Below are 25,317 nucleotides of genomic sequence, written 5' to 3' on the forward strand. Positions count from 1 at the left end.
GCTTCTGCCCAGGGCTGGGCAGGGCTAACCAGACCTGCAAGACTTTTAGGAGCCTTGGCTGAATGTGAGACCCTCAGGTTCAGCCCTTGATTCCTTCAGGCCTAGCTTTTGGGTTAACTGGTACCCCCAGGCCCCTGATGGCCTCTCTGTGCTGTGCCTCCACCATGCTGGACTTCCCCATATCTGCATGGCACCATAAAATGGCCCAAGGATCCCAAGGTCAAGCAAACACCAACTCATAGCCAGAGTCCAGGAGCAAAGGAGACAAACCTCCTAACAGAGCCCACAGCTCAGCCTCCAGACAGCATGGAGAGAAAGAGGGTCTAGACATTCAAGCACTGTGCAAACAGGAGGTCAGGGGAGACGGTGTGCAGGGGCTCAGGAACTTAATGGCAGCCCACCAGGCCTCACCAGCTTGGGCAAGCTCCTCCTAGAGAAGACGCGGCGTGGGCAGCACAGGTGCAGGTGGCCGGAGCACCAGCTCCGCATGTTGAGCCACTCCACAGTGCGGGCTGGCCCTGGACCATCCTCCCTGTGCAGTAGGACCAGCTGCTTCTGGGCACGCACGGCTGTGCTTTCCAGCATCCGCTCCAGCTGGGGAGAGCAGGGCCCAGTCAGCCAACCCAGGCATGCCTGAGGACTGTGGGCAGGATGAAGCTGAGGGCGAGCACAGGGATGCCACCAACACTTGCCCTGGAACCACCTGGCCGCTGTCCCACATAGGGCAGGAGGGCTTTAGGAAGGGTCCAAGAGTGGCTCCCTGACTCTGTAACACCTGGGCTGTGACATGGCCTGTCCTGGGGCTGCTGAAGCTCTGACCACAGAGCTGGGGATGCAAAAGCAGGTGCCTCTTCTTTACACAGCCCCATGAGTGCGAGTGCGCATGGCGCCCTCTGCAGTGATGTGTTTGGCAGCACTCACCCTTCCCAGAGAGCATCGCTCCCTGCAGAAAGGGAACAAACATCAGAGAGGAGGAATTTTTAGCTGTCCCAGGATTATACGGGCCAGGAAGAAGCTTGAGATGAGCACAGAGCAGTGGAGCAGAGGGAGGAGGTGGGGACCTAACTCCAGGGGTGGAGAGGCTCTGCTTCACAACACAGCTGGAGCAGATGAACAGGCTGACAGTGCCTAGCATTGGGAAGGACCTGAAGCCCTGCAGACATGCACAAGGGAGACCTATGAAAGCAACCAGGGCAACAGACCAGTGACATCTGGGAAATCTGAAGATGTTCTTTGTGGTTAGCAGCTTACAGGCACCCTGAAGCACCCTGCACATGGCTGGTGGCTGTGAAATGACTCCACTGCCCACAGGCTGAGAATACATGTACAGATGGTATGGTGCTTACCAACAAAAAATAAGAGCCATAAAAATGAGTGGAACAACAGGGAAAAAGCGGGCTGGGGCTGGGGCTCAGAGGCAGAACACTTACCTAGCATGCGTGAAGCACTGGGTTCAATCCTCAGCATCACATAAAAATTAACAAATAAAGTCATTTTGTTCATCTACAACTACAAAAAAAATTTAAAAAACAAGGAAAAAGCTCATGGATCCCAAATACTGAGGAAAAGATATCTCAGAATTATCTGAAACAGGGTACTCCTCCTACCAGATCTTAAGCCTGTGGAGGAGGGTTTTATACACATAGTATTAAGAAAGTCAGGCTGACAGAGGATCCAACTCTGCCAGGGCCACTTGGTCAGGGCTTTGTGTTAAAACCCCCAGAGGATGTGAACACAGTAAAATGTTTCTAAAGCATGGGTTGCAGATAACTGGGTCCTTTCCTAAGTTCTTGAAATGTCTCAATCAAAGGAAAATAGAAGGAGAGTTCTGAGAAGGAACCCCCTAAGCGCTCACCTCACCCACAGTGGGCTCCTGCTCGCCCAGGCCCACAATGAGGATGCAGTCTGCCTGCCGGATGCAGCGCTGGGTCCAGGGTGTGAGCGTGCAGTCTGCCTGGTACAGTACGATCCGGTGGATGTCCTCCTGCTGCCCCAGCCAGCTGGACAGCCGGTACTCGTGGAGGCTGAGCCAGAGGCAGGCACTTAGCCTCTGGGGACAGCTCCAGAGATCCTTGGCCCCTCTGTTAGCATGACCCCTCCCAAATGCAGAGCCAGCCCTCACACCCCCTCCCTGCCAGCATTCCCAGCCTGTCCCTTCTTGATGAGAATGAGCTGAGCAGAGGCTGTAGCAGGGCAGTGAATGGGTGGGGTGCAGAACTGGCCATAGGATAAGGAAAGTCCTGGTCCCCTGGTAGGCCCAATGGTGCCCAGTAGTGTGGTTGTGCAGGGAAGATACTGGGGAATGGGGATGCAGGACACAGGAGTAATAGGGTATATGTCCGGATTGCCTGGATTGCTAAGAGGTAAAAGCAAAGGTCAGCAGCTGTCTCTATGTGGGCAAACAGATGCTGGGGGCTAGCGTACCTGTCTAGAGCAGCTGAGCCAAGGCGCTGTTTGATGTTGTCACTGGTCAGCAGCAATACTGGACCTAAGAATACAATCACCAATCACAGAAATCTGTCCTGGCAGCCACCTCTGAGGGAACTGGAGTGTTTGCTTCCTGAGGTCAGAGCTCCTGAAAGGCACTGCAGCCTCTCCCACCTCACTGTGAAAAAGTGCAGGTAGAAGCTGCCATTTCCTCTCACCCAGAGGAGACTAGGGGCAGGCTCCCAAGATGGGCAGTTCCTCCATCCTCTGCTGACACGCATGAGTCGAATCTCTGCATCCTTACAACTGTCCTTGCACACACACACATATGCTGGGCAGACACAGCATGCCAGAGCACAGTTCCAGATCAGCAGTGCTGCTCGCTCACCCACACACAGACACCATCTTCTCACATCTGTGTCTCTCAAGGTAGCACACTCTGGTTCAGGAGAAGAGCCCACAGAGCACACACTCACTCTGGAAGCTGACTCACTGCATTGTGGCAGTGACGAGGAGCACCTAGGCTAGGTGGAAAAGGACCCAGGAGCCTGATGCTGAGCAGGGAAAGCTGGAAGGACCTCATAGCATGTCCCTCTGATAGGGCACACTGAGCTATCATCATTCCAAACCAGCATTTCCTCCAAGTGAGCAATCAAGATCTAAGTAGTAAGAGTGCTATGCATACATAAATATGCGTCCACACGTTCTGAGACAGGCTAAGTTACCCAGATGGCCCTGCAAGTGACCCTCCCACCTCAGCCTCTCCGTAGCTAGGATAAGAGACATGTGTGCAGCACCTGGCAGCTCTTTCATATTTTAACTTGCATGTGTTTTTTTAGAGGAACACAGAGTAAGGTCCTTACAGCTAGGAGGGCCTCTGAGATATGGCTATCACTGCTCTGAGCTAACCTGTAGCAGTAGCCCCTCAGGTGGCTTAGGCAAGGGGCTATGGGTCCTAGAGGGGCCGCATGCCCTGGCTTGCAGGTTGGAGCCAGGAGCCCCAGTCAGGAGCCACAGTGGAACATCTCCTTGCCATCCCTACCAGGGTGCCAGAGTGCCATGGGGTGGTATTTTCTCAACCTGGATGGTAGTGCCAGTTAGGACCATACATCTTGGTGCCAGGAGGCCTCTCAGCACAAGACAGACAGGTTGTGTCTGGCTGCAGGGACAGAGGTGTAGTCCACAAGGACTCCGGCCAGGCCCCACTTGCCCTTGTGTATTTCCACTGTGGGTGGAGCCCCCACAGGCAGTGCTTTAGGCTCTCACAGCAGAGGCTAAAGCACTGTGGCACCTGCTGACCTAGACTGTGCTGACTAACCCATTCCTGAGAGGGGCCGGTGACGCCCTGATGTGTTCAGATGGAGGCAGAGTTCTCTCTCCTGGAGAGCCAAGTGTGGCCATGTCCCTGCAGGGGGAGGCAGTCTCCTGAAAAGCAGAGGCTTGCCAGCACCACGGTCTCTAGAGCAGTGCAGTGCCTGAAGCTGGAGCCGGCAGGCCTCTGCTCAAGTCTGCTCTGGCCTAGAGAGTACTGCCAGCCGGCTTACTTGCCAATCAGCCTCTTTCCCAAATTCTGGAAGCCAGAGGAAAGGAAATGACATCTCAGCACAAGAAGAAAACACCTCTTGGACTGAAGTTTTAAAGCAGGAACACCCAGGAAGCACGTGCCCCAAAGGTGGCCACACCACTTCAGTGAAAGGTGACACAGCCAGCAGGGCTGTGTAAGGGTTCCAATTTAGCCCAACACTGCAGGACAATTCTCCAAGTGGCCTGGACCTCACCAGTTCTCCTCTTCCTCACTTGTGTTCTCAAGAATTCAGAGGGCATGGTAGGGGGGCAGCATCCTAAGACAGCTAGGGACATGTTAAAACAGCTGGGCTCTGTTTCTGTCCCTATAAACAGGATGTCCTCCAACAATCAAGCCCAGTGAGTATTCCTGTCTCCTGGGGTATGAAACCCAAGGTAGGTGGCTTTCCAGGGTCCCAAGCAGTTCTCAGCCTTGGCACCAGCTCACAATGAATGCTAGATTTCTGTTATCCCTGCTTCTACCTGCAAGTATAAACCAGCATGTGTGAGGGTCCCACCTCAGCCAACTCAGACCAGCTCGAAACCAGGGTGCAGGCAGCCTCTTTGCCATTGTCCCTAATGGAAACAGGAGTCTTACTTCTGCCTAATGCATAACCAAAATGAACCCCAGGCATATCGTAAACTTAAAAATAAAGGCTAAACAATGGAGTTTTTGGAGTATCTCATGATTTGAGGGCAGAATGATATTTCTTCAATAAAACACAAAAAAGCAGTAACTATATAGGAAAAAATTGGTCTGAATTAGAATTAAGAATTTCTGTTTGGGGCTGGGATGTGGCTCAAGTGGTAGCACGCTCGCCTGGCATGCGTGCGGCCCGGGTTTGATCCTCAGCACCACATACCAACAAAGATGTTGTGTCCGCCGAAAACTAAAAAATAAATAAATGAATATTAAAAAAAAAAAAGAATTTCTGTTTGTAGGGATTGGGGTTGTAGCTTAGTGGTACAGCGCTTGCCTGGCATGTGTGAGGCACTGGGTTCAATTCTCAGCATCACATATAAACAAATAAAATAAAGGTCCATTGACAACTAAGAAAAATAAAAATAAAAAATTTCTATTTATCAAAAGACACAATTGAAAGACTAAAAAGCAAGCCACACGTAGAAATAGACCCATGTAAATACAGTCAACAGATCTCTGACAAAATATCAAAGCCTGCACAGTGAGAACAGATGTGGTGCTGTAGCAGCATGTGCAGGCACAGACCTCCCGCCCTTTCAGAAAGGAACGGAGGCAGACCACAGAGCCAACGTCCAACACAGCACTAAGGTATAACCCATGAAGTCAGTAACAACAGCTGCAATTCCATAATGTAAAACTTCTGCTCTGCAAGGGTCAGAAAAGAGAATGAAAAGGAAAGACACAGATGGAAGAAAACATCTGCAAAGACACATCTAATAAAGGACTGTTATCTAAATACACGAGGATGTCTTACATCTCAATAATATGAAAATAGCTCTCTCACTCAAGATGGCCCAAATTCCCACATTACCCTTGAATGTGTATTCCTTGCTTTCCCAAGTAAAATTACGTGCCTCTACTAAGAAAGAAAACAACCAAATTAGCTAGGCACAGTGGCACACACCTGTAATCCCATTGTCTTGGGAGGCTGAGACAGGAGGATCGAAAGTACAAAGCCAGCCTCAGCCAAAGTGAGGTTCGAAGCAACTCAGTGAGACCCTGTCTCTAAATAAAATACAAAATAGGGCTGGGGATGTGGCTCAGTGGTTGAGTGCCCTGGAGTTCAATTCCTGGTACCAAAAGAAAACAATCAAATTAGAAAATGGGCCAGAGATGTGAATGATACCTAACCTAGCAAATGTCAAAGTTTGGGTGTCCCCTAAAAGCTGCTGTGCTTATGCAGGAATGTTCACAGGTGAAACAACTGAGGCTGTGACAGCTGTAACCTCATCACCTCCTAGTGTGAGTGGATTGACTGGGTGGGGTCTGGGTCGATGGGGTGTGTCCTAGAAGGATGTAGCCTCCCTGCAGCCCCCAGCCCCTGGCCCTCTCCCTCACCCATCCCCTGTAGCCTGGCTGCCACCAGCTGAACAGCTTTCCTTCACCACCACATCCTTCCACCAATAGATGCTATCTCACCCTGGGCCCAGAGCAGTGGAGTCAGCCATCTATGGACTGAGACCTCTGAAACATGAGTCAAAATAAACTTTTCCTCTTCTAAGTCATTCTTGTTGGCTCTTTTGGTCACAATGAAGCAAAACCTGACTAACACACCAGGTAGAACTACAGATGAAAAGTAAGCACATGAAAAACACCAATGTGGTGTGTCAGAGAGAAATGCAGGGACACAACCAGAGTGGCCCAGAACTAACCCTGGCACTCCACGTGCTGGCGCAGACCTGCACTTTCTGCAGGGGGGATGCAAAGTAGCACAGCTACTAAGGAAAGACAGTTGGTTCTGCTTACAAAACAATGATCCAGCAGTCACATTCCTCAGTGTTTACACCAAGGAGCTGAGAACATGCCCACACCAACCCTGTGCATGGGTGTCTACGGCAGCTTTATTCATAGTTGCAAAACCTAGAAGCAGCCGAGCTGCCCTTGAGGAGGTGAATGCATAAACAGGCAGTGAGACACCGATCACACCTAAGAGACGTGAACTATCAGGCCATCAAGACATAAGGCAACGTAAATGCATACCACTAGCCAAAAGGTGCCAAGAGGGTCACATGTGACCCATCTAAGAGGCGACACTGGATGGACAGTGGAAAGATGAGTGGCTGCCAGGCTTTGGAGTAGGATGAATGAATAGGCAAAGCACAGAGGGTGCATGGGGCAGTGAGCCCATCCTGAGGACATAGACACAACAATGGGGGCACACAGGCTCCACCAAGTGCAAGCCTTGTGTGGGCCATGTGCTCCGGACAGTGGTCACGTGACAAGATCCAAGTCTATGGGGGTGCTGAAAGTGGGGCAGGCTGTGCCTTCCTCTTGATTGTGCTGTGAACCTAAAACTCATACAAAAACCAAACTCTATTTAAAAGGGATAGGAGTTCCATCCCCCATTCCACAGCCTCAATTACAAAATAAGCAAAAGGGACTGGGGTGCTGCTCAGTGGTAGTGTTTGCCTAACACAGCAGAGCCCTGGGCTCCACCCCTGGATCTGGGAAAGAAAGTAGAGAGAGGGAGGAAAGAGCAAGTAAGAAGAAAAGATGAACAGACACCTCACCAGAGAGGACACAGAGACAGCAAATAAGCACATAGAAAGTACTTAGCATCACTACCTGCCAGGGAGAAGCCACACGCCTGGGAGAAGGGCTAAGATGAACAGCAGGGGCAACCTCAAGGCTGGCAAAGATGCAGATTCCTATCCCTGCTGATGGGATGCAGGATGGTGCAGCCATCTGGGCACACAATGGAAAATACTCAGGGTACCCCTCACACTCCTGGGCATTTATCCCGGAGAAAGGAAAGCTCACCTGCACACGCAAGCTGTTAGCAAGTGGTCCCAGTAGCTTTATTCAAAATACCCCTGAACTGGACACATCACCGAATAGCCTTCTGTGGAATGGCTAAAGAAACTGGAGCATCCACACAATAGACAGTTCTCACAAGAGAAAGAAAGCTGATCTCAAAGGCCACATGCTGAAGAGTTCCATTTTTATAACAAAACTTCAGAAAGGGAGGGCAGGGGAGGCCAGTGAGCAAGGTGACCAGAGAATGGGGGCAGCCCGAAGGGTCTCCTCAGTGACCAGCAGACTGGCACTGCTGCAGCACTCTGCAGAGACACAAATCCGACCATGGAGCTCACGAACGCCAGCCTCCTAGAGAGGCTCAGGTGCTGAGTTGAGGCCATGAGCCGAGGTGGGGCCTCTGGGAGGCGAAGGGATCTCAAGGGCTCCAAGCCCACAGGAGATGAGCACCGTGATGGGCTGACACTCCATGAGCTTGGGGAAGAGATTTGCTATAGCGTGAGCTCTCTTCTGCTTTCTGGCCACCGCAGGGTGAGCGCTCTGCTCTCATGTGCTCCCTGACACAACCTTCTTTCTGCCTCACCACAGGCCCAGAAACAAAAGAGCCCAGTAATCATGCGCTGAGACCTCTATATCATGAACCAAAATAAATCTTTACTCTTTTAAGTTGATTTTATCAGGTATTTTTCTCAGAGCGACAGAAACCTAACTATGCCATTATGTATGGTGTTACCACTGGGGGACGTTGGCAACAAGTATGTGGGATCTTACCGTACCATTTTGCCATTTCTTGTGAATCTATAATGATTGTAAAATAAAAGCTTTTTAAAAAAAGGAATGTGCTTTCCCAAAGCAACACCTTCCATGTGCAACCTGAAGACAGTCTAGCTGCATTCTGAGCAACCTGACCAATCTACTGGAAATGACAGGACTTCCTACACACATCCACAACCCTTGTGAGGCAGAAATCAACACTATAAGACAAGGCAGTTCTTGTTTATGTGTTTAAATTCTTCATTTTGAAAAAAAATAAAAATAATTTTTAAAAGTTCACTTTGAGAATAACTTTTATATATTAGATATTTAAAGTGGCATCTTATAGATGTTTCTGCTGGCATTTACTTAATGTGTTCTATAATTAAAGTCTGTACCAGGCAGAGAGCATTTCTGCACAGTATTGAAATAGATACAATGTAATCACAATATATTATTTTATGGTAATCAAACAATTCTGATGGGGTTTATTATTATATCTTCTTGCAGAGACAACCCTGTAACTTTCAGTTTAATCCCACCAAGATAATTTACTTCGTATCATTGTGGTCACCACGATCACATAAAAACTTAGAAGAAGCCAAGCATCATGGCCACTCCTATAACCCCAGTGTCCTGGGAGACACAGGCTCCAGGACTGCAAGCCTGAGGCCAGTGTCAGCAACTTAATTGAGTCCCTGTCTCAAAAAATAAAAAGGCTTGGGCACGGCTCCATGGTAGAAACTTGGCTAGCATGGCAAGGCCCTGGGTTCCATCCCCAGTACCAAAAACCAAACAAACAAAAAACAGTGCCAAGGAGAACACAACAACATGGAGTACCTTATAAATCTGGAAATTTCCAGGAGTTCTTGGAAATTTGCATTTTCCCTTTCTTGAGTCCCCAAGTTCACCAGCTGTTAGGAATTTGCCTATTTCTGAAGGACAATGGTTCCTGGATTCCATCCCAGGTATGACAGACCCCCAGTGCTGGCTGAAGAGTGGTAGATTTGTCCTGAGCAGCCAAGCTACCTGAGCCCAATCAAGGGCGTTTTCCACAGTCAGTCAGCTCCCTGCCACCCACCACAGTGTCTCCTCTCAGAGATGGGGGGTTGGGGGGACAAGGAAGGCATCCTGGGGTCTGTGCATGGCATCCTACTGTCACATGCTCTTGTACCACTGTGCCTGCCCCGACCTGGGGAGCTGAGTCTTCAATGAAGGTCCCCTTGAGGTAGAGCCCTCCCCAGCTTGAGGAGGACCCCTCTCTCTGTATAAGCTTACCAATGGCACTGAGGGCATGCTGGAGCTCCAGTGCGAAGGTGGTAAGTGGAACGTCCTCAGACACGGGCATCGCAGCCACGGTGGACAGGTTGCCAGCTGGGCTACATATGTCCCACTTGCTGCCTGTTGTGTGGAGCCCAAGCTGGTGGCCTGTGGAGCAGAGTGCAGTGTCAGCCTAGGAGGCCGCAGCTGGGACAGCCTTAGTGTCTCCAAATGACACAGGCACCAGCCAGGACCAGGGTCTGCTCTGGGTCTTCCCAAGGACGATCAGCCCCTGGTTCAACACAAGGACTGATGTACTCCTGGCACTGGCTGAGGAAGGAGCCCACCCTGACCTCAAGGCTTGGAGATTCCGGGAGCAGTAGGCTTTGGAAAAGAATAAATTCAGGCAGGTGTCCTGTTCTGCCAGAACAGGGGACTCAGCCTTTAGACAGGCTCCTGCTGGAACGTTCCACCCCTCACTCTAGAAGCAGCATGAGCCTGGAAGGTTAGCAGGCATGTTACCTTTCATCTGCACATAATTTCCAGAACCCCTACCTACCCGCTCTGCACCCTGTCATGCCCTCTTCCATGGCTCATCTCTCTCCTGACTCCACCAACACCTCCAGAATGTGCTCTTCTCTGACTGGCCCCTCAGCAGTACCACCCAGTTGGCCACAGTGCTTTCCCACTGCATGAAGGAAGGGGTGCTATGCAGACTGTGAAGGCTCAATCCTCTGCCTGTTTCTGCTGTGAGGCTGCAAAGCCCAGAGCCATGTTCCCAGCAGCTCACAGGCGGCACCCAGCTTCTGCCAAGGAGCCATGCTCAGCAATGCTCAAGGTATGGAGGGTCGTCCACTCTCAGGCCACAGGGAGAGATGAGCATTCCGGGGAGGGAGCCCAGTGCTGGGCAGTGTCAGCCACAGAGTTTGCTGGCCCCTAGGAAGAGACCCAAGCCCTGGAGCAAACGTGTTAATCAGCTGTTCCAGCAGGGCATTCTCCCAGAACACATACTAGAGGGCCCTGTAAGAAAGGATGGGAGACCCTAGCAGTGTGGGCTGCATCTGCTCCTCGCCTACAGGGCTCTGTCCTCAGACGGGTGTGTTATAAGCCTATACAACTTTAGTGATAAACTGTGCAACATTGGACAAAAAAGTGAAGCAAAGCAAGGCTTGTCACACATTTTCCTCTTGGATCTGCTCCTCCCTGTGGACCCAGCCTCATCCACACCTGCCATCTGACCACAGAGCTCAGCCTGACTTCTCCATGTACCTACAGGTCCAGTTCCTACCACAAAAACCCAGGCCCGGGAGGCCCCTCTGTGCAACAGGTCTCAGGTACCTGATGGTCTCCCTCTGAGGCCACACTCCCCACTGTGATGTCCCACCCTGTGAGGTTGTATCCTACCCACCTCCACCCCTCAGCTCGGTAGGCAGGTCCCTCAGACAGCTGGCCACGACACACAGCCCCCACAAGGAGGCACTGGGTACTGAGACTATGCTAGAGTCTACACTGATGCTTCCAAATGCCAAGTGGAAAGTCTGCCATCCTCAGGATAAAAGAGATACCTGATAAGTGACTTTAAACATCCACTGAGCAGAAATGGAGAAGAGCCTCCACCCCAGGCTGGACCTTGCTCTCGGCCTGTTCTCACAGACTCATTCAACATCAGCGTTTCTCAGGAAAGCCCTTCCTTTCCTCCTTCCCAGGAACCTCAGATATCAGAACCCGCTCCTATTTTTGTATAGAACTGAAGGGGGCTCCAACATTAGCTTTGTGTAGCAGTTTCTTAGTCTTTAAGCAAGGTACTTGTCAAGTTCTGGCTCTGGCCCAAAGGGAGGTAAAACAGGCACACACTACCTGGCTGTCACAAGTGACCTGGCTACCTCCTGAGAGACTGATCAACACTCAGCACCAGCAAACATCTGGTCCCAGCAGCTCACCACAGCCACCCCTGCCCTGAACCAGAGGTGGGAAAGGTAGAGAGGAACTCTTCAGACTGGCGTGTATAGTTCTGGCCATGCAGGTACCAACTGCAGTCCTCCAGAGACTCTGAGAGCTTGGATGGTGCTCATGGCTAGCAGCTTTTATGCTGGTTCTGTGAGCACAGGACAGGGCAGACAGAGCAGCACTGCAAGGCCTTGGGGTTGGCTAACATCAGACCACAGTCCAGAAAAGTGGGCCAGGACAAGAGCTGTAGGTGCACAGTGTCGTCTGCTGAAATGCAAGGTTTAAATGGGAACAAAGCACTCAAAACCCAGCAGGGCATGGTCCAGATCACCAGGTGTACCAAGAGCAAGGAAAACCTGGACTAGAACAAGAAAAGTGCACCAGCAGACAAAATAGCCACGTGTCTTAGACGCTGGAATCATGTGACAGGGACAAGAAGGCAGCTAGACCAGTGATCACCAGCACTCCACAAACAGACGGAAACCAGAGCCCTCCACACAGCCTCCAGCAGGGCAAGGAGACAGAGGAAAGAAGAAGGGACCCAGGGCAGACCAAAGGAACATTCTGCCAGACATCAAAGAGAGAGACCCAGGGGGTAATGACAAAAGCTCTGGCCTGGAAGTCCTTATGCTTTCAGAAGAAGAGAAAGATTCAAGGTTGAAAGAAGATTTTAAGAAATAACGGCTAAAACTTCCTAAATTTAGCATAAGTAAAAACCTACTAACTTAAGATGTGATAACTCCAATAGGATACACCCAAAGATAATCACCCCTAGACAGTTCAAAATTCAATTTATAAAAATTAAAGGCAAAAAAAAAATTCTTGAACATGGATAGAAAGAATTAACACCTTACCTATTTGGGAACAATTTAAAGCCAGGTTGAGTGAGAACTAGAAAGTCTGACAGCATTTGGCTCAAATGTGAAATGGCTGGGGGTGAAGGACAGGCGTGGTGGGAGGGCAGGATGGACATTACAGGCAGGTAACATGGAGGGTAAAGATTCCCAGCCCCTTGACAGACAGCTTAGGGAGGGGCCCTGACCAACAGAGATAACTGCATACGTGCCAAAATGCACTCCACCCAAGGGGACTCCCCTGCCATAAGAGAACAGAGGGAGGTGGGGACATTTCTTTAAACAGCTCAATAGGAGATAGTAAAACCTAGGTGACGACACCAGGAAGAGAGGAAGAGCAAGAGCGTGCACCCCACAGTACTTAGCCAATGAGGAACTGGGGTGGGGGTGGGGGGGAACTTGCACTCTCTGGGATAAAGTGCTGGTTTAAGTGTGTACCTGCTCCCCAGATACCCGATCTCACAAGACCATCAGTAAAGCCTGGCCTTTTGCTGTTCCTGTGTTCTGGAGTCCATGCTTTGGGCTTGGACAGGTGACCATGTTTCTCACAGTGTGGCTTATTTACAATGTTGGGGTGAGAAGTGTTTTAGATTTGGGACTTATTCAGACTGGTTGAGCACCCCTGATCTGAAAATCCAAAATATTCTAGAATTAGAGATCTTTTTAATGCTTCTTTAATTCTGAGTGTCATCACTCAAAGAACATGAGACAAAGTTTTTAAAGTGCTGAGTCAGTCACAGGGACCATCAAATCAGAATTCTACATCTAGCTAAACACCCCTTGAGATGAAGGTGAGGTAAGACAGCTGCACATGGATGGAAACAAAGAAAAGTCCTGACCATTCACTTGCTCCAAAAGAACTGCTAAGAGAAGCCCTTCCACAGGGGGAACTGCCCCTACAGACCCTCACCAGGGTGCAGGAGAGTAGCCAAGTATCACACACTGTTCCCTTTAGATTCAAAATGAGGTGTAATGAGTGAAAGCAAAAGTGAGCACTGGTTGAAGGGCTCTCGACGATGTAGAGATAGTAAGACAACATAGTGTAAAAGGAAAGTTAACGTGATCCAGACAGGGATGAGGTGCTCTGATTACACTTGGTGGAACAATGCTAGTAGTAATAGATAAGTTAACAGTGAGGTGAATATAGGTATTGTGATGCCCAGAGTGACCACTGAAACTATCATTAAAGAGCCAGGGACAAGTAAAAACTGGATGCTTAAAAGGGCCACACTGGGTGTGATGGCACATGCCTGTGATCCTAGTGACTCAGGAGGCTAAAGCAGGAAACATGCCAGCTGAAGTCCAGCCTGGCAAATCAGTGAGATCATGTCTCAAAAAAAATTAATTAATCAAATTTAGTTAAACTAAAGGTGAGGTGCCAGGAGCTGCCACATAGGAAATGAGCGCCCGTTAGCCCTGAGTGCTGAGAGTGGAGATATGGCCAGCCAGCCCTGGGCTATGTGGGTGTGAACTGTAGGCACTGAGTGTACAGGGTGGACGGAACCGACATGGCCCCTGTTTTGGGGAAGGCCTCTCTGGTCTCTTCACTCACCCTACCATGATCTCCACACAGCTCATGAGATGGGTGTGGCCTCCCTAGATGTCAACCTGCTGACAGCAGACATCAGGAAGCTAGACTCAACCCCCTTGAAACCTGACCTCTTGCCTCATTTGAATGGCTTCTTCCCAATAAAAGGGTATGTGTGCTCTCTTTCTCTCTCTCTCTAAGGACCCCTATGGTCAGAGAGCCATCACAGGACCCAAAGAAAAAGTTATTTCTCTGTCTCTGTGTGATTATTTCGTGCAGCCCAGTTCACCTGGAATGACCCTGAGTGTTTTAGTCATGGAACTCAATGCAACAGTGAGGGATGGGGGGAATAGGAAAATTTACAAAATGGAAAAAATAAATACTGATAAAATAATTACATTATCTATAAATGGTCAAAACACACAAACCAAAAGGTGAAGACCATAAGAAGGGATGACAAGAACGGGATCCAAGGATGGGCTCCCTATGAGAAACTGACTTCAAACAGATTGGTCCCTCCCCAGCTGAACATGCCTCATGCCTCCCACATTCAGTCCAATGGAACCTTGGAGTGTGACTTTATTGAAAACAGAGCTTTAGAGATGTGATCAGATGAGGGTGAGGTCAGCCTGAAGTGGACCACACCATCACTCTTGCTGCCTCTGTGCAATATACCTTTCCACTGGCTTATCCCTTTCACACACTCAGTACTGTGCACAAGCCACAGCAGTGGTTCAAGACATAATCTCTGCCATCATGTAGCTCATGGGACAGTGCAGACAGAGCCCATGGACAAGCCAGCTAAGAAAACTGATAGAGAAGGAGGACTGAGAACAGCAGGCATTGATGGGGAGGTCAGGAGGTTGTGCTGAGCATTGGGCTCAGGAATGCAGATGGGTGTGCTCCAGGCTCGGGGCAGGGAGGTTTGGCAGGCAGTTGAGGACCATGTGCCTGGTGTGCACAGAAGAGGGAGAAACCCTGAGGCAAGTCTGTTGACCAAAGAAGAGCCAAAGGGCAACACCCCAGTTCTCAATGTCTAGAGTCCAGGGAAAGGGAACAGCCTCAGAAACCAGAGCCAACAGTGGCTCCTCAAAAAAGCACATGCTCTGGTCATTCCAAATCATGTAAGTGGGATGACAAGGACATGGGGCTGCAGAAATGAGACTGTGAAGTATCTAGACCAGAAGGGGCTTGGATCTCAGATGGTGATGGTTACACTTGGTTTTTTTTTTTTTTTAGTGGATTTTTTTTATTTGTGTTAAAACTGTATTTCAGCTGAACTGGAACAAAATAAAGACAAAAGTAATATAGTTTATGAAAACTTCAAAAAAAAAAAAAAGCACATGCTCAGAGATAGGAGAGGAAAATAAGCTGGAGTCCTTTCACCATCTTTCCACGCTTGGCATAGGACCGATAGCAGCCTCCAACTAGCCCACTCCCTGGAGTTTCACCCTGTTTCCTTTATTTAAGGGGCTAACAAAAATAGGAGGAAGGTACATCCCAATTCTTTCCACACACAGTGGAGCTTCCATCACTGCTGCCCACATTGAAACATATTTCAGCAAAATTTTCTGTCACTGCCAAAGCCTAAGCACACTAACTCTACCCACCCTCTTCAGTCACACTGGTGGGAGCTCTGCAGCCTTCCTGGAGGTTTGGGCAGCCCTGCAGTCTGTGTGGTCCAGAGGCCTTCCACCCTCCAGGCAGGGTTCCAGTGTGAGACTGTGTTTGGTGAGTGGGCTCTGCAGGGGCCTAAGGCTGCACAGGGCTGGGCTCTGAGGCAGGGAGGGGCTGTGCCCAGAGTGGGTAGGGAACACTGGGTGGCTCTGAAGCAGGAAGGGCCCCTGAGGCAGGTCTCTAACACCACTATGTGGGGCACACCCACCTGTCACAGATCCCTGCTGGAGGCTTCCCAGGATCTTCTCTCCCAAGAGATGAATCAACCGAGTCACCACCTAGGGGCACAGAAAGATGAGAAACCTCAAACAATATATTTTTAACAGTGAAAGCTGGCAACTAACGACTGCACAGTGATGCTCGAATCAGGCCTCAGGCCCTTTCGAAAACTGCCACAGACTGGAAATCACCGTCAACCAGGGATGACCAGTGGCTCCCTTCTGCAGACCATTATCCTTCTAGTTGCCAGAGAAGCAGTTCACTCTGAGGACAGCCTTGGGAGCCAGGGGCAGCAGGTCAAAGAGGCATATCTCCTGTGATCCCAAGCCGGCTCTAGAACAGGCAGACACCCCAAAGCAGCTGCCCTGATCTCAGGGCAGGATGAGGGTCGACTGCCAGGGCCTCCAGAACTGCAGGCTCATCTTGGTCAGGTGCAATCTGCTCCTGCATGGACGTCCCACTCCAGGGAGACAGCTGGGGATGTGGACATATATATGATGATGCCCAGTAATTACTACATTTTAGACACAATAGTTATTTGGGGTTATATTAATATTAAAATTTTTAATGTTGTAGACTAGTGTATTTTAGGACTGGATGTCAAAATATCTACAACTTTTCTGTAAGAATTAATTTTAAATTGACAAATGAAAATTATCACAATATATCATTTATTTATTTATTTATTGGTGCTGGGGATGGAACCCACAAATGCTCTACTGCTGAGTTACACCGGAGTCCTTTTTTTCTTGAGACAGAGTTTTGCTAAATTGCCAAGGCTGGGCTTGAATTTTCAATCCTTCTGCCTAGACCTCCAGAGCACTGGAATTACAGGATTCCTATTATGGAGACAGGGGGAAAGGTCAGGCAGTCTGTGTAGGTAGTGAATGATAGGGATCAAGAGGGTGAGGACCAAGTAAGTAACGAATGATGGGGGTCAAGAGGGTTATCAGAACAATGGGTTGCTCAGGGTTACCCTCCTTGACTGTGCTCCTCACCACTCTGGGCTGCTAACAATTAACCTCTGTGCTCCTGCTCCCCGTCATGTGTAGGGGAAGAAGAGAAGACAGTGAATAAAGGTGGGGGATTCTAGGGCCTATAAGAAAGCAAGTAGCACCCCCTCCAGACTCTCACTCTCCGGAGGAGTCCATCTCTAATGTCTACCACTTTCTTAATAAAACTTGCTCTCTATCCTGGTCTCTCCCCAATTCCATCAGCCACACGAAACACACACTCCTGGATGGTTTGGAAGCCAGTCCCAAGCAAAGCATTTCATGATACACAAATATTAATATCTGAATATGGTTCTCTAAAGCATAAGAGCCTTTAAAAACAACCATAAGTGTCACAATTAAAAATTGTCACAACAATAATTCAAAGTGAAAGCTGATTTTTAAAAAGATTATTTTTCTTTTTTTTTTTGGTGCTGGGGATTGATCCCAGGGACTTGTGCATGCAAGACAAGCACTCTGCCAACTCAGCTATATCCCCAGACCTTAAAAGAGATTATTTCTGTATCAGGTGACAAAGGCTCAAAACAGGCCAATAAATGTGTGAACAATTATCAGCATCTTCAGTTATTGGGAGATGTGAATCCATACCACAGTGAACACCCACTTTCTGCCCACATTGTGCTGGTGTAGCATGAACAGCAAGGCTCGGGCCCCACCACACAGGCTGCAAAGCACACAGCAGCAGTGGAGAGCTGTCTGCAGTTCCCCAACACACACCTCCACTGTGACCCAGCAGTTCCTCAAGAGAAAGGGAGCATTGTCCCCACTGACTCTCACCACCACTGTGTGGGGCTGGGCTTAGCTCAAACTGGAAACATCCAACACCTCTCAGTTGAAGAAGGGACCAGTGGGGTGCACAGTGGAGAAGCCATACAGAAGGCTGTGCTCTGTGCTAGGTCACATGCAGGAGATCCTGGGACGATTTTTGAGGGCGAGTGCAGGGGGCTGATAGAAGCACCTCACCAAGGGGCTTCCTGTGGTGGAAAGCTAAGGGCCCTTCCCCATGAACAAGACATAGCCCAAGGGGAAAACCCACCATTATGAATGGGATGCTGCTATAGACCAGGGAAGAGGCACTTGGGTTCTCAGGACTGCATGGACCCCTGCCAGCTTACACACTCTCAGGGGCTACTGAGGCTCAGCTTGGCCACAGAAGACGAAGGCAACCCAGCAGTGTGCAGCCTAGGTGTGGGCAAGAGCTAAAAGCAGACAGCCATGGCCTACTGTGAAGAGCAGCAAGGCCAGAAGACCAGAGACAAGGAGATGGGGAAGGCCATGGACCCACGGGAGTGGATGTGAGTATACTCAGGCCACCAGGGAGCAGTCACAGAGGAGTCAGCCAGTGGCCAAGGCAGCCTGCTGTCTCTGGCTTGGGACCCTAGTTGCGCATGGGGTACGATAGGGTTGCACGGCCATGCTGACAGGAGCCACCATCCAGGAGAGCAGTGACCACCCTCTTCCGTGGATGGGCCATCAGTTCATCCTGACTGGCCAATGCTTACTCATCCTTAAATGGACAACTATAGTATCCCTGGTCATGGTTGCTGCCTGAGGCCCCTGGGGATTCAAGTCCAGGTCACTCTATAACCTACCACCTGACAGGAATACCAGTTGGGAATAGGGCAGACAGGACCCTCTGGTAAGCCCCAGGTGAGGGAGAGGCCCTGGCTTGGGCAGGTGGGGTGGCCTGGGGCGAGGCCCTGGGAAGTGGAGGGCCACACCCTCCCGGCCTTACCATTTGCTCTAGAATGGACAGACTGACTTGGCACATACTTCATAGCTGGTTGAAGATCACAGATCTGAATGTAGCTTCTCAGTGGCCAGGCACCTAGTACTCCCTTGCTACTGCCTCTGGTCAACTCTGAATCTGAGGTCAGGTTCTCTCCATGTCTGATATCCTCATGACTCACATATAGGGAAGACAACCAGAACAAGCAGCTATGACACCTCCCTGAGGTGCAGCGCAAGTGCCCTCACTATGCTGCAGGGCTGTGGGGCTGCAAACTCTACCTACCCTCTCCAAGCCCCACCCCACCTGCCCAAAGCTGCTTGGTGAGAGCCCCAGCCCCACAGACATGCTTTCCTATCACTTTTCTCATGCCATCCCACCTGCTGCTCCAGGTCAGATCTGTCTGCACTTGATTAAATAATCATCTGGCCTCAAGGCAAATGCAACAGGGGCCCTGTACCACCTTTACCTGAGGATATCTGCGCTTGATAGATGTCAGGGCTCCTGCAGGCAGCTTGGCCAGTTCTGAGTCCCGAACAGCATGCACCGTGGTTGCCCTGGCCTGATGGGTCAGCGTCTCCACCTGAGGAAGAGGAGCCAGGTACTGAAGCCACATTGCTCAGCCTACCTGGAGCCTAGCCCAGTGTAAATGGTGCTCAGGTGGACAGCAGCCCATGGGAGAGACACGTGTAGCTACAGGGTACTGGAACCAGGGAGGAGACAAAATGGCCTAACCAAGCCTCCAATGAACTCTCACAGGTTCTGCAGCCAGAACCACAGGCATGTGCCGGAAGCCAGCAGCCCAAGGGCACTGGAACAGGTCTCAGGCACTAGCTGGGGTCATTGTCTGGCAAAGGGTAGTCAGCACACTCCCTCAGAAATGAACAGCTGTGGCTGTAGCTCAGTGGTGAGCTAGTGCTTGTCTAGCATATGTGAGGCACTGGGTTTGATGATCCTCAACACCACCTAAAAATAAATAAGGGGCTAGGGATAAAGCTCAGTTGGTAGAGTGCTTGCTTTGCCTTGCATGCACAAGGCCCTGGGTTCAATCCCAAGTGCCAATCAATCAATCAATAAAAGGTACTATGTCCATCTATAACCAAAAAAAGAAAGAAAGAAAGAAAGAAAAAGAAAGAAATGAACACCTTTGGAGAGGAACCATATTCCCAGGAGGAGGCCATAAGGTATGCCCCTTAGAGCATATAGAGCCTGCTGCCAGGCATGGCAGTTCCTGTGCGGCATCTTGCCAGGCACACTAACTTTCACCTGAGAAATGGCAGCTGGGCTGCATGAGGCACAGCCCCCTCAAGGCTAGCGTCAGCTGAGCGAGAGGAAGCCCTGGACTCTGATGTGGGAGATGTACTGCCCAGGCAGAGTTCAGAGAGGTGGCTAGGAGCTTCATGGGCACAGGGTTGCACAGCAGGAAATCAGGCATTGGCCCACATCCTCCAAGGCATCTTGTGCCTTAAGACCCTGCAGCACATGCCTCTGGGCTTCCCTGACCACTGGTTTAAAAGCTAAAAAAAACAGAAGCCCCAAGCTGTAAGAAGCCTGGCCTGCTCCACTCTCCTTCTAGAGACCCAGAAGCTCACTGCTGCAGCAACCTAGGGCTGGCCAGCAGCAGTTCAGGATGAAGAGACCTGCCTGTGCCAGATGGCCCTGAAAGGCCTGAATGAGTTCTTAGTCATTCTCGATAGAAACCTTTGGGAGGTAACTCAGAGGTCACAACTCACCCCCCAGGGCTCTAGTACAGCTGGGAAGCAAGTGAGAACCCCAAACCAGGGGGCAGTACTCTGAGACACCCAAAAGGCAGAAGCATACCACAAATGTGATCCCAGAGAGCCAGGGCTCAGAGCCAACCAGCTATGGGAAGCATTGCCCTCCTGTAGCCGCTTCAGGGGCTCCTCCTGCACAGGGTATCAACCAGGCCAATCCAGAGTCTCAAACGCAGGGGAGCCCAGCACCTACCACACCAATGAGGTCTCCACGGCCATACTCCCCTGCCAGGCGCTTTTTCCCATCATCCTTGCAGATCACAGAGCGCAGTCGACCACTCAGGACGATGTATGTGCAGTCAGACTTATCTCCCTGCCTGCGGAAACACAGAGGCCCTGGAGGTCCGCAGCCTGCCACTCTTAGCTGCTTCCAGGCCCAGCTTCCCAAAAGCCAAATGGACCCCAGGGTTGCAAAAAAATTAATTAACACAGTCTTCTCAGGAAAGATTTTTGTTTTGGAAAATATAGTTATTTTTTTATTAAAAAATATTTGTGTTAACACACGAATTCACTATTAGGTCTAAATATTTTTTGTTTCCTTACTTTACATTTTAAACCCCACAGAAGTTGAGAGCAATAACCCAGGTTTGTCTGAGACCAGGGCGAGTGGGAGGTTGTCTATGGTGGATTCCAGGGCAGCCTAGAGAGGCTCGCAGAGGACCCAAGAGCAGTCAGCCACGGCACCCTGAGCCACAGGCTGTGTGCAGTTTTAAAGAACATGGGCTCATGTATAGCCTGGAAAGTCATCCAGGAGAAATATGTTGTGCCTGGGAAGCCCAGGATGCCCGCCAGTGACGCACCTGTGAAAGGCACGTCTGTGGGTACCTGGAGGGTGAGTACCTGCAGTGTGCAGTCTCCTCAGGAAGCAAGCTAGGGCTATCAGGCATCACTTCCAGTGCAAACAAGAGGGACACCCATAGGAAAAGGAAGATGCCTGAGAACCTCCCTGTACACAGCACACCTTCAGGCCTCACCTGTATATGGCACGCCCAGCCTCTACCTCCATCCAGTCCAGCGCGAAATCAATCTGCCGCAGGAAGGACGACATCCTCTTCACTACAGTGTGTGCCACGGCCAGGACAACTGATGGCTGCTTCCGCATGATCCTGCCAGGTAGCCATGGTCACTCCCTTACTCCTATTGCCCCACCTCTCTGTCCTACCTCATCCCACCAACTCCATCATTCACACAGTGCTTGAGAGAAGGCAGCCACAGCCCCATCCAACACCTAGGAGCCTGAGGCCCATTGGAGGTGGAAAGCCTCTGAGGATGGGGCAGGAGCTGGCCCCGTGCCACAACTGAGTAGGTATCTGTCAGAGCAACACACTGTGTGGGCTCAGCCACCTGCAGGGCAAGCGGCCCCTCCTACGTGGGTGCAGGGTGGAAGGAGGCGCCAATATAGGAAGCATCATCTACTGGGTGGCTGTGTTGGGCAGATTAGGGAGGTCAGGGCAGCAGTAGGGGTGTCCTGGCGGCTCCAGAGAGTGGTGTTCAGCTCATGGGCTACGGTTGCCTGCACTGAGCGGGGACATGCCTGGGCAGAGCTGTCGCTTGCCAAGACTCAGAACACGAACCTGCCTAGCGCATCAGATGGCAGGAGCCCCTTCCACATCCCAGGGAGATTGCAAGACATTTGCATCTGCTCCCAGGGTTGGATGAAGCCCAGTGATGGGGCTTCCACCCTCCAGGGTGGGACCTAACTGCATCAGGGGTTCTCGTTCCATGCAGACACGCACATACAAACACTCGGGCACACACACAAAGAAATACACAAAGGGCTACAGACAGACACACAGGCACAGCAAGGTCAGGCTGGGTCTCTGCCCAGGCCCTCGATTTCCTTCCCAAGCCTCTTCCCAAGGTAGATAGGCAGGGGACAGGGGCAGCAGGCTGGGAGTCTTCATGTCTAAGACGAACAAATATATACACTTCAGGAGGAAGCCACTGTGGGGAGTTTTCTGAATAACCCACATCTTCCAGTCCTGAAGCAGGGGTCTCTGATCAATTACTACATTTCATGATGACTTGGGCATTGTCCAGCTTGGATAGTAAAGGCGGGTCTTCAGGTGTAGGTGTTGTCCCTGGGTTTGAGTAACATTCACCTGTCCCTTGTAACCCTGCCCCTTCTGGCCTTTTTTGGATGGAACTTTCTAAAGAACAAGAGTCCCCCCAATAAAAGCCCACTTCTGAACGTGTTCACTCTCTCTCGCCAGCCTCTCGTGACTTTCTCTTGCTCTCCATTTTGGGGAGCCTGAGGCTGAGAGCAGAGGAGTTGTCCTGAAGCTTGTGTAAAGATAACTGTATCTGTGTTTTATTTGGTGTCCCTGAAAATTCACATGAGCAATCTTAAGTTCAATTGCCTGTGCAGATCGGGGGCAGCAAGCTACCCAATTGGCTGGCTAGAGGGACTTGTGCAGGTTTCTACCAAATTCTGAGCCTCAATTTCCCTATCTGTAAAATGAAGACACAGCACCAGGGTCCCAGACCAGGGCGTGTAGGCCAGACCTGGGAACCAACTGCCCACCAACTGCTCAGGCAGGTGCTGACTTGCTTGGCCAAAGCCACCACCTCCGGCACAGTGGGGACCACTGCTCTGGAAACATACTTGGCTGAGACTTGGTTTTTAAGCTGCTGGGTTTCCATTGATCTTAGGACCCCTGACATCTCCTTTTCCGCCTAATCATCTGGCCAAAGAGATCTAGGATCATAGCAGGCATCTGCAGATGGGGAGACAGAAGTCTCCCAGAAGTGTACACAAGAAGGTAGCTGCTGATGGGGTGGGGTTGTGGCTCAGAGGTATAGCACTTACCTAGCATCTTTGAGGCACTAGGTTCCATCCTCAGCACCACATATAAATAAATAAAATTAAGGTATTGTATCTATCTACAACCAAAAAATATTAAAAAAAAAAAAAAAGGTCACTGCTGGTTAGAGACAATGGGTGTCATGGACCCTGAGGGACCAAAACCCCAGCAAGGCAGAAATGAAAATAGTTGTTTTTTTGTGTGTGTGTTTTTGGTTTATTTTTTGTTTTCAGTGCTGGGGATACAACACAGGGCCTTTAGCATGTTAGGCAAGCACCCTACCAATAAGCTCCAGACTTTTAAAACTTTTGATCTTGAGATGGTCTCATTAAGTTGCCTAGGCTGTCCTCAAACTTGCTATATCCTCCTGCCTCAGCCTCTTGAGTAGCTGGGATTACAGTTGTGTACCACCATATCCAGCAAGAAATATGGTGGGACCCCCAGAAGAAAGTGGCTTCCCTGCCAGACAGCCCTTCCGATGACTTGGCTAGTAAGGGACATGATGCAGGACTCCCAGGCAGTCTGAGGACATCACTAGGTCTGGAGGACAGAATGCTGATTAGGTAGACAAGGTGTCCAGCCTGGTGCCTGTACAACATAACCCACTCTTTCCCTTGGCCCTCTCTCTGTAGCCAAAACTGGTCTAAGCATGAGCAGGCAAAAGCAGCAGCACAACCCTGGCCCTGAGCAGGGCCCTGGTGTGGGTGGGAGAAAGGCAGTGGGGTCAGCACCACAGGCAGAGAAGACAGCACACAGCAGTTTCCGCAGGCTGGTAAGGTGCTCTTGGCACCTGCACATGCAACCACCCAGCATGGCAGCAGCTCCAAGAACTCACGCAGGATGACCAGCGAGCCTGCCCTGCACAGTCCTCAGGGGCAGAGGGCCCAGAGGCAGATGAGTGAGCAGGAGGGAGGGGGAACGGTGGGTTGCGGGGATTACTCACTCATAGAAGTGGGCCTTGGAGATGGACAAGAAGCTGCAATCCCTGTTGGCCCTGATGGTGAACATAAGGGGCTCTCCTGTGAGCACTGCCAGCTGGCCCACCATCTCTCCAGGGTGCGTGAGGAACAGGCAGGTATCCTCCTGGCTGTCAATCTTCTGTTGGTACACGTGCAGCAGCCCCGAGACCACAAACAAGATGTTGACATCCTAGTAAAACCAGAGGGGACCAGAGCTTCAGAGAGATGCAGGGCAGAGTCTGGGAGGCCCAAGGACCCAGGGCCCAGGGCCCAGGGGAGGCTCCTCTGGGGTTGGCCAGGCCCCAGGAAGCTGCATAAGGGTGCTTCTCTGTCTGTTGCTGCCTCTGCATCATCTGTGGACCAAGCTAGCCCTGGGCCCATGCCCCACGAGGAACTTCCAGCAGTGCTGATTTTATTGTTTAGATGGGTCACAGGAAACCTAGCTTTTGGGGTTGCAGATGCATGTACCTTCCCTCCTGTTGTCTTTCCACTTACTGCTCCACATGTGTCAGCCCAATTTTCCTACAGAAGTGGAGATGCAACCTCTCTCTGTAAAACCTGAGGTGGGCAAGTACAGCCCTGCCTCAGTAGCCCATGTGGGCCAACACTTGGCCCCTCCTACCTCTGTCACAGGCACTTGTCACACCCATTTTGGTCCAACAAACCACTGAGATCTAATCCTAGCTCCTCTGCATCCAGCAAGGGGCTCTTCCCAAATCTGCTCTCCCTTCCCCCATCTGAGTAAGAGGTTGCCCCCAGGCTCTGGGCTACCCAAGGAGAGCTGGTAGTGGTCCAGTGCTGGATGCTGCCCAGTCCAGCCTCTCTCCTCCATGGTCCACCTAGTGCTGGGCAATCCTCACAACAAACCCCCTGGGCTCACCTGGTCTCCCTGTCTTGACACCACGGTGCCTGCAGGGACATGGAGAAACTCTACCCGGCCATCTAATAGGGATGGGTCCTAAAAAACACAACAGGTTTCAAGGGACATGCAGAGGCTCTCAAGTGAAGGCATTAAGGATGGGGCCATGCAGTGCAGGCCAGAGGTAGCCATCCACTCGGCTATTCCAGACAAAACGCTCCTCCAAGACTGCACTAGCACAAATCCAACAGACACAAGAGCATTTTGCAGAAAGGATCAGAGGAAGACAGTAGAAAGTGAAGGAATGGAGACCAGCATTTTTGTAGATTTCTAGAGAGAGAATTTTATCTCAGTAAGAAAGTGCAATCAATTCCATAAAGATCCCTGGCATAAAAGATAATGGAGGAGTGTCCTTCCATACTTACTTCAAGCCCACCTCTGCAGTAAAAACTAGTAAACTGCCAGGTATGGTGGCACGCACTTGTAGCCCCAG

The 25,317-nt window shown here is 50.6% G+C and overlaps 1 protein-coding gene across 16 annotated transcripts in view; it reads right to left on the reverse strand.

The window, feature by feature from the left end:
• Pnpla7 (patatin like domain 7, lysophospholipase) overlaps positions 1-25,317 on the reverse strand; it is a 71,402-nt gene that overhangs the window by 14,080 nt on the left and 32,005 nt on the right. For 13 of the 16 annotated variants that reach the window (XR_013438447.1, XM_078048809.1, XM_078048808.1 and 10 more), the window contains 10 exons: positions 24,846-24,923; positions 23,950-24,155; positions 21,177-21,308; positions 20,396-20,519; positions 18,897-19,010; positions 15,675-15,744; positions 9,479-9,628; positions 2,425-2,488; positions 1,856-2,024; positions 412-594 (listed from right to left, as the gene is read on the reverse strand). Coding sequence is in view for 15 of the 16 variants with exons in the window: in XM_078048809.1 (XP_077904935.1) it covers positions 412-594; positions 1,856-2,024; positions 2,425-2,488; positions 9,479-9,628; positions 15,675-15,744; positions 18,897-19,010; positions 20,396-20,519; positions 21,177-21,308; positions 23,950-24,155; positions 24,846-24,923 (1,290 nt within the window). In the remaining variant the exon portion in view is untranslated. The remainder of the gene's footprint in view (positions 1-411; positions 595-1,855; positions 2,025-2,424; positions 2,489-9,478; positions 9,629-15,674; positions 15,745-18,896; positions 19,011-20,395; positions 20,520-21,176; positions 21,309-23,949; positions 24,156-24,845; positions 24,924-25,317) is intronic. The other 3 variants (XM_078048810.1, XM_078048813.1, XM_078048815.1) reach the window with 3 other exon arrangements.

This window comes from Ictidomys tridecemlineatus, chromosome 4 (assembly GCF_052094955.1).
Source record: "Ictidomys tridecemlineatus isolate mIctTri1 chromosome 4, mIctTri1.hap1, whole genome shotgun sequence".
In the NCBI taxonomy this organism is placed as follows: Eukaryota; Metazoa; Chordata; class Mammalia; order Rodentia; family Sciuridae; genus Ictidomys; species Ictidomys tridecemlineatus.